The sequence below is a fragment of the Adiantum capillus-veneris genome, chromosome 29 (genome assembly GCF_014529385.1).
Source record: "Adiantum capillus-veneris isolate H3 chromosome 29, ASM1452938v2, whole genome shotgun sequence".
Lineage (NCBI taxonomy): Eukaryota > Viridiplantae > Streptophyta > Polypodiopsida > Polypodiales > Pteridaceae > Adiantum > Adiantum capillus-veneris.
The window spans coordinates 102791948-102805686 of NC_140959.1; the positions used below are offsets into that span (position 1 = coordinate 102791948).

General features: G+C 49.7%; 1 protein-coding gene across 2 annotated transcripts in view; it reads left to right on the plus strand.

Moving 5' to 3' along the window:
• The first annotated feature begins 2983 nt into the window (after nucleotides 1–2983).
• The window catches only part of LOC147419680 (uncharacterized), a 98017-nt gene continuing 87261 nt past the window's right edge, over nucleotides 2984–13739 (plus strand). Inside the window, exon 1 of one of the 2 annotated variants that reach the window (XM_086505373.1) lies at nucleotides 2984–3189. In XM_086505373.1, coding sequence (XP_086361499.1) covers nucleotides 3102–3189 — 88 coding nt within the window. In that variant the 5' untranslated portion in view covers nucleotides 2984–3101. The remainder of the gene's footprint in view (nucleotides 3190–13739) is intronic. The other variant, XM_086505374.1, reaches the window with a different exon arrangement.

The following is a 13739-nucleotide window of genomic DNA, read 5'->3' on the forward strand; positions in this document are numbered from 1 at the left end:
ACGGAGAAAAAAAAAGGCTTAAAACCACTAGTAAAGCTCCAATTTATTTCATGCGTAGAAATCAATTCAAACACCTTGCTACACTTTTTTATTATTATTACACAGACACTTAAGAATTAGTTACGCTAGAAGGTGCAAATTAATTGGAGTAGGAGCGGCTACCATAGCCCTAGCAGGAGCAGCAGTAGGTATTGGAAACGTATTTAGTTCTTTGACAAGCCCTGTGGCGTGAAATCTATCGTTAGCTAAATAATTATTTGGTTATGTTACTCTTCCTGCCTTTGTCATTAGCTCGGGTAGTTTTTGCATTTGGCGCTTTAGTAGCCTTTGATTGGTTACCTTAGAAAATGGAGATGAAGCATTCTTTAACCACGAAGGGTGTATTTTCTATTTTGCCTAATTTTTTTGTGCTTTGCGAGACGCTGTGCTCCTAGATAGAAAAAGCTTCTGAGCTCATTGTCGTGAATGGAGTAGTGCGTAGCAAAACTCGAGACCAAAATAGTATTGCTGCACAAGAGGGCAAAAAATCTGGCCATTGCGAACTTTGCCCGCCCTCACTAGAGCCCAACGATCAACCACTGTGCTAGCGTATCACTTGTAGACCTAAAGAGTTGTTGAAATACTATAGGCCTTGAGTAACACTAGGAACGGCCTTACCTTCCAATATAGATATAGATATAGAATTAAGATCTAGGCTAGCGTATCACTTGTAGATCTGAAGAGTTGTTGAAATACTGTAGGCCCTGAGTAACACTAGTAACGGCCTTACCTTCCAGTATAGATATAGATAACGTTATAAATAGGGGTGTTTGTCTAGTGGTAAAGGTGAGGGGCTCTAAGTGCACCCACTATGGTTCAACCCCTGAGACATGCGGGTGTGGGTGAGTGGGCGCAATCCAGTAAAACTAGTCGAAGTGAATCTTCTAACAGCTTTAAAAAAACAAGAGAAAAAAGTGATAAAATCACAAGGCCTGCAGTATAAATATTGAAACTGCACACCATCTCATTTGTCATAGAAATCTATATACAAGCACACAGGAAATTTGTTAGGTTTTGTGTGTGGAGGAACATGGAGCAAGAGAGGAGGAGGATCAGAAGGAGAAGAAGAAGAAGAAAAAAAAAAAACAGGTGATGAAATCATGAGGCTTGCTTCAATTTACAAATAGAAAAAAATCAAAAAAAGAGTGACACCGGAACTCTCCCACATGGCGTTGAACTCGACCTTTTTCTCACTAACTCCCCATCTGTTTTGTATGTGGCATGTGAGGCCATACCCAAAAGCTTCTGGCCCCTGCCTGCGTGCACATTCATCAACCCCGTCCACTTTCTCTTCTTTCGATGTCCATGCCCTCGCTTCAGGTCCTCCATGCATACTCAGCTGCCCCTAGCTAATTCGCTAACGTGCTGATCTCCTAAAGTAGTGCACGCGTGCACACACTCACTCCTCTGTCAGTAACGATCGAATTGGTAGTTGCTCGTGACCACCCCTCAAACCATGCAGCACCACACCCAGCCTCACTTCGTCATGTGGCACACCCAGCCGCCCCCATGACTCTTAAACACACACACACACACACACACACACACACACATCATCTCTATCGTGTTCTCTTCTCGGTCTGGTTTGTTTCTTGCTAGATGCGAGCTGCTAACTCTCTCTCAGGTGGACCCTCATCACCACAACGTGAGGACTTGATTCCTACCATTCCCGATCTACTCGCTTGCTCGTAGCAGCTCCCTTCCCACAATGCTACCCCTCGCCCATCCGAAGCCGTTGATTCCTGAGCATCAACGATTGAGAGTCGATCTTCTCGACTCCGCCCGTTCTTCAGCTTCAGCCTCTTCTTTCTTCGGAAGGCTATGGCCAAAGAGGCGCAAATTTTCCCCTTTGGACAGCTCAAGAAACATGTGACACAAGCTGCAAACAGTCAGCGATATCATTCAAAGGCGACAATGATGCAAATGGTTGGAGCATGCACTTCCCTGCATGGATCTTGCCAGCCCATGCATGGGGACATTCGAGCTCTATCTTCGTCGTAGAGCAGAACAATAACGACTTGGAACTCAAGTAAAAGGGCTTGTCTCTAGAGGCCGACAAACGTGGTGCCTTGTTAAGAGTGGGCCTTCTTGCCCTGCACCAGCGAGGATCAGAGAGTGGGCCCTCCTTACCCTGCATCAGAGAAGAGAAATAGTAGTGGGCTGTCTTGCCCTTTGCACCAGAGAAGATCAGAGAGCGGGCCCCTGGCCCTCCTTGCCCTGCGTATGTGTGTGTGTGTGTGTGTGTGTGTGAGAGAGAGAGAGAGAGAGAGAGAGAGACCTTCCCCAGAGCCTCCAGCCTTCGGGAGAAGTAGCTCTACACGCACCAACAAGTCAATGAGAGAGAGGGAGAAGGAGATGGGGGAGAGATGCTGCTTCTCGTGGGTTCTGTCGCATGCGCGCGCACACACACAATGAGAATGAGAGAGAGAGAGAGAAAGAGGGAGGGAGGGAGAGAGAGAGCGTACTCGCATACCCAAGAGTGGGTTGGCTCCAATCACGCCTGATCACGCACGTGCTCCAACTTGACCTAGGCTCGGCAACCCAAGTAATGCAACCTGCATGCCAAGTTGGGCGGCCTGGATGGTGTTGAAGCGAGGGGGGCAATCCTACATCATTGTTGTCTGCCTAAAAGGCAGGGGGGGCAGGGGGCATATATTGATTGCTGCACCCTATACGTGCAAGATACCATTGAGTTCACCAAGGATTCCTATCCCATCCAAAGAATGAATTGAGGGACCACTACCTCCATGCACCAATGAAAATTTAACAATTTTGAAAAAAATTATGAATTCTATTTTTAAAATAATCTCTCTTTTTTCATTTTCATTAAGAAAAAGGGAACACATCACTATGGCCTTAGCCCTTTGGACAGGCCAAAAAAGAAGGAATTAAAGATCTAGGTTAGCCAATGAAGCACTGGTGACTGTAGGCTCGTTTCATTACTAACTTACCAAGTGTCATTCTGGGGCTAGGCCTAGAACCACGTACACCCGACAGACAGGAAGAGGGAGGAAGGCTGCAGGAGGGCGCGTTCTCTGAGAGAGAGAGAGAGAGAGAGAGAGATGGCCGTTTCTCAATCGACACTTCTTCCCGGTTATGCTGACTCTCCAGGCACGTCCCTCTACGCAAGCTCTTTTGCTTCTAAAACAGGTGCGCACACAAATGTGTATTTCTGCGTATAGGTTCATGAGAATCTTCATTTGCTACATAAATGCATAGCAAACTCTGTCTAAATTGAACATGTCTATCTTGTTGGTAATTTGCCTTGCTTAATTCACAGTCATAGGCTTGAATGGGGGCTCACATTGTCTGTGCAAATTGTGCTATCCAGAATCTCCATGGAAAGTAGATTGTAATGATGCATAGGCTTTGTATAGGATTTCACCCACGCAGAAATTTTACTGCACAACGGTTACCTTACCAACTAGCCCTCATGGGCTTATGTTTCCATGGCTCCAAAAGCCTGGTATATTAAGCGTTTTGGACTTCCAAGATTAATAATAAGGGATTAGTCACATAATTCACGTAATTCACTGTATCAAACTGTTATGGTGTAGGGAAAGGACTCTTAGTGTCCTTTCCCATGAATAATGGCGACCAACTGGCGATCGGCGGGAGCCATTATTTGTGGGAATGGACACTAAGAGTCCTTTCCCGGCCGTCGAGAGTCGGGAGGAGGGGGGCTTGCAGTGAACCCTGAGCGGACTGAGAGTAGGTAAAGGCGCACGGGATTGGCTGGGAGTGTGCAGACAGTTTAGCGACAGTCTGAAATTCCTGGTGCTGATGTGGCAGGAGCTCAACACATTCCGCCTGCTGAGTTGGAGGTCCCTCGTCGTCCGACGGCTGGGTAAATTCCATCTGCTGACATGGCGTGCATCCAAGCCCTGTAGCACCACATTCCGCAGAAGAATGTGCAGTAGATAGACGGCGTAGATTGACTGCCCCCCGACTCCCGACCTTGATGGCCATGGTCATGATGTGGTTTGCAGTTAGTAAAATCTCTCTCATGAACCTTAATTGCGCGAAAGGGTTTTTTCGATATTGGCAAGTCCCACAGGAGTTTGTAGTACCTCACGGAAGGAACTCAAATGATTGGCATCATATCTACTTATCTTATGGATTTGTCTCAAGGTACATGGAATAATTTTTTTTTCCCAAAAAGGATCCTCCTATTAGTTTTTTAAATGGTCCAAAGGGCTACCCCCATTCAAAAGGGTACACTTTATAGTAAGCAGGAAGACTGCCAAAATGAGTAACATTTGTACGGCAACTAAACCACAGAATAGGAGGGGAGAAAAGCCACACAGGTGGCCTGCAATGCAAGTAGTTGCCATTATCTATTATGAAGAAAGGTCTTGGCCGTTGCAAGTAAATGAATGTCTGACACCATATATCAGCCATGCCGCAATTTCCCTTGGATGCTGTCATACTGTCCTTTGAGTGTGTGAATCAGCTCCAACTAGAAGGCTCATACGGCCCCATGGGAGGCTCAGCTCGGCCCTTGAAAACTCAGGTCGGCTCTCGAAAACTTTGGCACACTGGGCATGCCATATGAACCACATGCCAAGGCTGCGGATCAGCTTCCATCTGAGGTCTCTCTCTGATTCCAAGTCCATAATATTGCCGAGAAATCAGGCAAGGGGTATTGTTGAGGTCGCCGTATGTGTAGCCTGATAGCTAGGCTGCCTTGCCCCGTCTCATAACCAAGTGCTGGGCCTGAGCTAGCTGACCATGCTCTTTCCTCCGACCCAAAGAGTATATATGGAAGAATGGAATCCATCACTAACGAATGTGGAGCTGGCGTTTTCTTTTTTCGTTTTTGACTTGACAGGTTTTGTTTAAAAAGAAGATGGGCGAGGGAGGATACATATGAGCCAAATCTACTGCGCCAATGACCCCCTACCGCTGACTATAATCACTTCTGGCGAGTGATCGGACGGAAAGATAGAGGAGCGGCAATCCACACACTTGGCAACACTTCTAGTATTTCAAACAATCGAAATAACAAGGAAATAGAGAATCCACATGGGAACACGTGGAGTGGCGGAGTTCCACCCTCTAGACGTATTGGCCCCACCCCATAGACTAGCGCCCCTTTGGGTATCTCTTCATTTATTGATTTGCCAAGGATACAACTCCCGTCGGAACCAATCTTCGAGCTCTGCGTCCAGATGCCTAATAAAGAGTACAAGGGTTGCTAAAGCAGAGCCCCAAAAGCTATTGTCCTAAAAGCACTTCAAATCAAAAGTAACTGCTCTCAAAAAGCTTCATGTGAAACTGCAAAAAATCTGCAGCGCGAAAAGTGGAAATCCGTACAGGTACGCCACGTGAGCAGCGCGTTTTATGGATTGTCCGTCTGGTCAGCCACTTCAGCGTAAATTGCAGCCCAGCCGTAAAATGCCACGTCAAACTTTTGCGTGTGGTTTTACTGAAAGAACTTCTAGGGAGCCTTTTCAATAAATAAGTCTTTCAGCAAGACTTATGCCCTCCCGCTGCTCCTTGCCCGGTACACCTGCCACTACATCCTCCCGCCCGTTGCCCACCCGTCCCGCCTGCCGCTACCCAACCCCCCGCCTGCCTGCCCTGTGCCTCGACCGCCAGCTTTCGTTTACACCCCATCGACTCCTCTTTCCTGCTTGACGGGTCTCGCTGGCACTCTCGACGTGCTCGGTCCAGCAGGCTCTTCCTCGTTCGTCGACGCTCCTCCGCTTTTTTCATAGCAGCAGACACAAATGGAGGCTCATGCTCCGCCACAGAGGGACTCCACAGAAGCCCCCTCGCCCGACCCCGCTTTACCCACCATTCGACTTGCTCTCTCACTGACAGAGCAAGCGAGGCTAGCCGCAGAAGGTGATTTCCGTCATCTGCAAGATTCTCGGTACCAGACCCAGGAGAGGAGAGGAGAGCTGCGTGATCTTCTCCAGGCACGCCTTCTAGCATTCGTCACCCTCACCTCAACGGCTGCTCCGAACCTACGCGTCGGTATTGTGAAGCTCTCTCTCTCTCTCTCTCTCTCTCTCTCTCTCTCTCTCTTCTTCACCACAGGACTGGCGGGCTTTAGCAAAGCGAGCTCTCTTCTTCACCACAGGAGTGGCGGGCTTTAGAAAAGCGAGCTAGAGAGAGAGAGAGAGAGAGAGAGAGAGAGAGAGAGAGAGAGAGAGAGAGAGAGAGAGAGAGAGAGAGAGAGAGAGAGAAATGAAATGAAATGTTATATCGAACGAATGCTACGTCTCTGTGAGAGAGACAGAATGAAATGAAATGAAATATTTAGCATGTGTGTGTGTGTGTGTGTGTGTGTGTGAGGCAATCTCAGATTGCTCATCTGTCTGCGGGTGGAAAGATGACGAGAACTGCAACTGTGTGCCAATGTTCTCCTAAATAGCCTTCCAGAAAAAACTCGTTAATCGGGAATCTTTGTTAGAGACTATTTTCTCAGGCATGCCATGTAATCTGAAAATCTGTGAAATGAACATTCTCGTTAAATGATCCGGCTTGACTGTTTTCCTCACTGAAATGAAGTGAGCTTGCTTGCTAAATCTGTTGATGACAGTCCAAATGCCATCATGCCCACTTTGTGTCTTCGGGAGATCAAAAATGAAATCCATAGCAGTTCTTTCCCAGGGGCGGGTAGGAATGGGTAAAGGCTGTAACAATCCCTATGCTTTATGCATGTCAAACTTGACCTTCTGGCATATCAAGCAACTGCGTACAAAGTCGTCCACATCCTTTTTGAGTCTCGGCCAAAAGAAGTAACACTCCACGCCTTTCAAGGTGGTGTCAATGCCGCGGTGACCCGTAAAAGGTGGACAATGGCATTCAGTTAGAACCTTTTCCCTCAACGGCTGTGTAACGCACAACATCGTTTTCTTCATCAAGTAGCCATCCCGTATGAAATATTTGGCTACTACCTTCCCATTTTGTATTCGAGTGAATACATCAGAAAAATCTGGATCTGTGGCGTATTGATCGACGACGTCCTCGAAGCTTCTATGATGAATCGTGGAAATAGCCAAGACTAACGGCCTTTGGGACAAAGTATCTGCCACCAAGTTCTTCTGTCCCTGTACATGGACAATCTGGAAGTGAAACTGTGACAAGATGTTAGCCCACCACATCTATTTTTCCGAAAGCTGCTTCTGTGACAAGAAGTAGCGTAAACTCTAATGATCAGTGAAGACCGTAAAATCGGCTCCGAGTAGGTGATATCACCACTGAGTAAGAGCATGGATAACTGCCAAAAGCTCTTTCTCATAAATCTGTGCTGTCAATTCCGACCTTGAAAACAATCGGCTCTCATAGGCAATGACATGGCCTTCTTGCATTAAGAGCGCACCCAGACTACGACCATAAGCATCACAATATACTTCGAATAACTTTTGCAAGTCCGGCAAAGTCAATACTGGTCGCAAAGTCAATCTCTCTTTCAATGTTTGGAAGGCAGTCACCTTTGTCCCGATTGTGACTATGTTGCAGTATTACATACACTCCTAGTTGCAAATACGCAAAGTGCCATGCCATGGAGAACCCCTACGCTTGGATGGTCATGACTTTTTGCTCAAGAGACATACCTCTTTGCACACTCCTTCGACGACTGCGACTACCTCTTCGCTCTACGGTTGCGACTCTTCCTCCAATGGTTGCAACTCTTTGCCGAAAGGACGTGTCTTTACGTCTAAAGTCGCGTCTCTTCACGATGAGTGTGTCTTTTCATTTGTGTCTCTTCGTCTCCTATATAAGGAGCCTATTGTACTTAGTTTTCAAGCATTCATTCAATCAATCAAACACACATTCAGTTTCTTGAGTCGCAGTTTGATTTAAAGTATGAAGTTTTAGTCTTAATTATAGGATTAGCACCACTAATCCTCACAGTGGTATTAGAGCAAAAAAAATTTCCCGGGACCCGAAGGTTGTGATTCTCTCACCCTCGCCGCTACCCTCTCCCCCTTTCCCGGAGTTGTATGGAAGCAGAAGAAAGGTGGTACGCATGTGCATACAAGCATGAGGTAACTTGAATTTTTTCTGTCCCAATTCTATAAGTAAAGACAGAAGAGAGATGTGTATGTGTGCGGCGTACCCGGAGGACCTTGCGTATCCCTTGATCGGATTGCACTCCTGTGCACCTGTGTGCTCCCACCCAATCATGTGAAAGGGCACGGACCCGGTAGGCAGCCACACCTTCGGCCATGCTCGCACCCTTTCCCCAAGGCAATGTACCCCTTTACGCACCCCTATGTGGGCTGAATTTCAGACATACGCTCGGCTGAATTTCATACGCTGGCTGAATTGCCTCGTCGCATGCCTCCTCACCAGACGTGCCTCTTCAGCCTTGCGCCTCCTTATCAAACGCTGCCCTCACACGTATGATGGCAGCTCTTCGTAGAATTTTTTACGCTAGGGACTTAAGACAACAGCGCATGCTTTTATCGACACCCACAATAAGTCATCGCAAGTTATTTTATAAAACCCACTGAGGGCGCCCAACCTGGCCGGCCACTTCCATTAATTAAAGGGCCATGTAAAACCAACCTTTCTCATTTAACTCACGTTAAAAAAAAACAAGCAGGAATTCGAACGCTCTCTCTCTCTCTCTCTCTCTCTCTCTCCTTTGCTTTGAGCATTGGTAGGCCTCTGTTGTGTCCTTGATAGCCGACGGAGAATTGAATGCACCCATACCTTTCCTATCATACATAGACACATTCAGTTACTTGACGGCCTTTGTAACAAAGTAGGATACCTCAAGTCTAGTTCTACCGTGACACTAGAGAGATTCACTTTAAAACAGTTCACAAAAGACGACATGGCCCGGCGTAGTTCCGTGCCAAGGTATTGGCCCCAAAGACTGGTGCCCCTTTCAGTATGTCTTTTTATATTATCTGTGTAAAAAGTACAAGCGAGTCCTTGGGAACTCACACTCAAACTGTGCGTCCAGATGCTTTGAGTAATGAGGCCCAAAAGGCTAATTTATTGTTACAAGGGATGCCCAAAAGCAGAGCCCCAAAAGTTTAAACTCAAAAGCTTCTCAAAATCAAAGCAATTGTTTCCCCCAAAAGCTTCTCAACTCAAAAGCTTCCAAAATCAGCTAGCGTGACTTGCGGAATTGCGTACACATTGCCACGTCAGCAGCCCAGTGCATTTTGCGGAGAATCTCCCACGTCAGCAATCAGCAGAATTTGCAGGGGTCCGTACAGTCTGCCACGTCAGCCTATCGGCGCATTTCATAGGGGTCCCTTAGTCTATGTGTTTGTCTGCGGGCCTGCCACGTCACCAGTGTGACGGCCTTCACGGACACGAGCAATAGAATTGTAGAGAGAGAGAGGGAGAATTGGCTGAACTAAGAGCTGACGAGTCTTCGTATGAAGGGAAACTGTTGGAGAGTGCCCTCAATTTGTAGCGCTACCTGTTTATGTACCTAGCGCTTGAGTTTCGCTTGCCAGATGGGGCTAGAGAGAGAGAGAGAGAGAGAGAGAGAGAGAGAGAGAGAGAGAGAGAGAGAGAGGGGCTAGCACTGGAGTTTTTTAAATTCTACGCTACTTTGCTGAAGTTAAAGTCTTATTTTAATGTTTAAAACATTTGACTGCGTTCATACCATCCGACCACTAAGTTTATAAGGTTTTTAACCTTTACAGTTATTTTAATTTTCAAAACATTTGACCGCATTCATATTGTCCGACCACTGAGTTTATAAGGTTTTAAAGCTTTACACATAAAAGTGGGCATTCAATCCCAGTTTTTTGGCTAATCGGGGGCATGATTAACCCGGTCGATTTCATCTCTCTCTTGATTGAATCTATCGGCTTCCGCCTAGGTTCCGACAAGTCGTATTTTCATTGTGTTCGGATGACCACTTCGTGGGCGGCCACCATAAAAAATATTAAATCATAGCTTTACTGAGCGAAATGGGGACACCATTTTATTCATGTGCTTGTTATGAACTATTCTACAGTGCGTTCAACTATTGTTCTACTTATCATACTATCCGGACACGGATAAATTTCCAAATGGTGCATTGCAGAGGAAAATCCACCTATTCATAATTGGTACCAATAAATTCATAAATTCATTTCTTCGGACCGAGCGCCCCCCCCCCCCCCTTGCTGCCTCCTGTCCCCCGCCTGCCCTTGCGCGCATCTGCCTAGCCCAGCCCGCTGCCCTCAGCCCGTCGTTGCCCCCCAACCCGTCCGCTGCCCCCTTCTCGCGCCGCCACCTCCGCCCCCCCCCCCCTCCCCCCCCGCCCATTGCCCCTTGAATTCTCGCTCACTGCCTTATCCTTTCTTCCCCCCCGTCTTCGTCATTCCCAAAGGTTCCTGCACTTGGCTCTGCAACACTGTTTCTTCGGACAGTGCTCGGCGTGCTCGGTTGCAGAGTCTCTTCACCGTCGGCTTCTTCGCCACAGCAGTAGACATAGATGGAGGCTCCAACGCCGCCATAGAGGGACTCATCCGAAGCCCCCTCGCCCGACCCCGCTGAACCCACCATTCGACTTGCTCTATCGCCGACAGAGCAAGCGAGCCTAGCCGCTGAGGTTGAGTGTTTGCAGGCGACTTCGGTCATCTGCAAAATTCTCGGCACCCGTCATAGCAGAGGAGAGCTACGAGACCTTCTCCAGGCCCGCCTTCTCACAAAGGTGGGCAAGATCTTGGATGTCCAGATTCTCGGACGGGGGTACTACCAGATCGAGTTCGAGACCTCCGAGATGGCTTCCAAGGTCATAGCTATGAGTCCACTGGCCATCCGAGCATCACGCGCCCACTTTCGACAGTGGCGACATGGTTTTGACCCGACTTCGGATGTCCTCGTAGAGGAGGCAGACATCCCCATCTCAGCCTGCTTTGCGGGTTTACGAAGGGAGTACCTACCACTTCTCTCCAGGATTGGCTCCGCCATCGGGACTGTCCTGGAGTCACCTCGTACGGCAGCATCAGTAGCTGCCAAGGCGGCTGGCATCCCCTCAGTTCGAGTTTTGGTCAGAGATACCCACACGCTCCCGAAGATCATCCTTTTGCCTCGGGTGAGTGGGGGTTGGTTTAGACAGAGTGTGGAGTACTTGGGTCTCCTGAACAAGTGCTTTATTTGTAGACAGATGGGCCACCTAGCGAAGGCCTGTCCACGGAGGAGGCCACGACCTGCACCTCAGCCTCAGCCCCACCCCCAGCCCCAGTCCCAGCCTGCCAAGGCTGGCCCGCAGCCACAGCCAGCGGCACAGCGCACAGATTCAGAGCCACCCCCCGAGCCTGGGGCTCCAGCGGAGGAGGGGTGGCAGCAGGCCCATGGCCGTCGACGCCAGGGGCCACAGCGACAGCCTGGGACTCAGAGTGGCCCTCAGGTGCCTACTCAGCAGCAGTGGGTTCCCACGGGAACCACTTTGGTCCTCTTGAGTAGGAGGAGCCCCCTACGCCAGCCTCCACCTCCGCTTCACCCTCGCCAGCCGCCCCCCCTTCAGAGTTCCCCTCCTCCTCCTCATCCTCCCCCCCGCCCTCTGCTCCCATCCACTCCCCACCTCGCCCCTCTACCTCTGTCGCCCCACCCCGCTTTTCCTCCCCTCCGTCCCTCCCAGCTCCTTCTCCCCCCCCTCTTGCTCCAGTTCCACAGTAGACTCAGGAGATTGGTCCCTCGCCGGCGGCTAGGAGATCTCTTGGCAGCGCCTTTGCCACGAGTCGCCTAGCGAGAGAGGGTCAGCCCTTCTTGTGGCCCCCTCTGCAGATTCAGACATCTTCCCTTGCAGCTATCCCTCGTGGTCTGACGAGCATTGACCTCCAACGCCGCTGAGATTTCTTCGACTACGGGTTCACTCGCTTTCTCGGCGATTCCGCAGCAGACCACGAGGCAGCCTGCTTCAGGCTCCATGCTTTGTTCCTCGCGGCTAGGGGGACAGAGGCCTTGGACTCAGCAATTGGTTTCTCCTTCCCCCTCTGTGGTAGGACCGAGACAGAGTGGTCCCTCGACTCAGTGGTGGGATGGTTGCATACACAGGTTCTCGAGTTCTCTCATCACATGGGAGAACTTGGAGTTACAGATTTGCTGCAGACTTTGTGGCCATTGGCCAAGTTTGCGGTGACACCCCCAGACTCGGCAGGATGTAGGCACATTGTGGTGTACTTCTTTCCTGATACGCAGTGTTTGCCTTGCTATCTATGCATTCATGAGGACTCCTGGACAGAGGAGGTTGGTTTATGCACGGCTCGCTCTGCTTGGGCTTGGGCTAGACATTCACTGCAGTCTACGCTCGGATGCGGATTACTCCCCATCCAAGCCAGCCTCGAAGATAGGCCGTCTTGCTGCTGCGGCAGCATCTGTTCTCTCTCGCTCCCCATGAGGATCGTCTCGTGGAACGTGCAGGGACTAGGTGGGCCCCAGTTTCAGCGATAGCGGGGCCCATTGCGTCAGGAGCTTCAGCGTTGCCTTGTGGGAGGAGAGATTGATCTCCTTATGCTTCAGGAGCACCATCTGTCTGAGAGCCGCATTTGGCGATGTGGTCAGATTCTGCGTGGACGATATGATACCTTTTGGTCAGCTGCTTTTGGACCTGGAGGCGTCCAGGGTAGGGTATGTATGACTATTGCGGACTCATCGCAGCAGGCCATTGTGAGCAGAGGGATTATTGTGCTAGGCAGGGCTCAGTGGATTACTATGCAGGTTCAGGGTGGCCTTGTGGGCTTCCTGAACATCTATGCGCCCAATGTGGCGAGTGCTCGTGCAGAGGTTTGGTCACAGATTGTTGAGTCTTTGCCACTGGCTGACCATTGGTGTGTAGGAGGGGACTTCAACATGTTGGAGGACCCTTCTGACAGGATTGGAGGCAGCCATGCTACTGTGCATGGAGTCGAGTTAGCAGCTTGGGAGAGGTTGTGTATGACTTTGAGGGTCTCGGATACATGGCAGCACTCTGGCTTTGTGAGGCCTCCAGAGAGTCTTGCCTTCTCTAGATCGGACCACAGAGTCGGAGGAGTGAATCTATCGCCGATAGATCGCTTCTACACTAGTGACCACTTCAGTGACTTGGGGGGTTCAGTGGGCATCCTGGCAAGGACATCCTTCTCGGACCATGCACCGGTGATCCTCACAGTGGCAGACAGGCAGAGGAGTGGGAGCGAGCATGATGCTTCGCATCCTAGAGCGGGTCTTGTTGGACTCAGCACTCAGAGAGAGGGTAGAGGCTCTCTGGACAGAGGGCATGGACAGCCAGGCTTTTCCTGCAGACAGAGTGGCCTTAGGCCTAGCTCAGCTTAGCCACTTTTTTCTCCAGGAGTCTCTGGCTCGACGGGCTGTAGCGAGAGAGGAGGAGCAGCGTCTCAGACGAGGCATTGCTTCACTATAGAGGATGCAGGAGCAGCATCCAGAGAGTCCATGGTTGGAGGAGCAGTTACAACAGGCTCGACAGGAGCTTGCTTGCACAGAGGAGAGGCGTCATGAGTTTGCCTTTCACCGACAAGCATCTCAGTGGACTCAGGTGGGTGACAGAGTGACTGGTGCTTTTTTTGAGACAATGGGACCTCGGCACTCGCATGCCAAGGTTAATCAGTTGAGGAGACCCGATGGGTCAGTTGTTTGTGAGCCCGAGGATATGCGTGCAGTTGCTACTGACTTTACCGTGAGTTACTGTCGGCTAAGCCCCAGTCAGAGTGGCAGGATGCATGCAGGGAACAGGTTTGGGCACAGATGCCTTGTCTTGTGACTGAGGAGATGCGTCAGAGGCTAGAGAT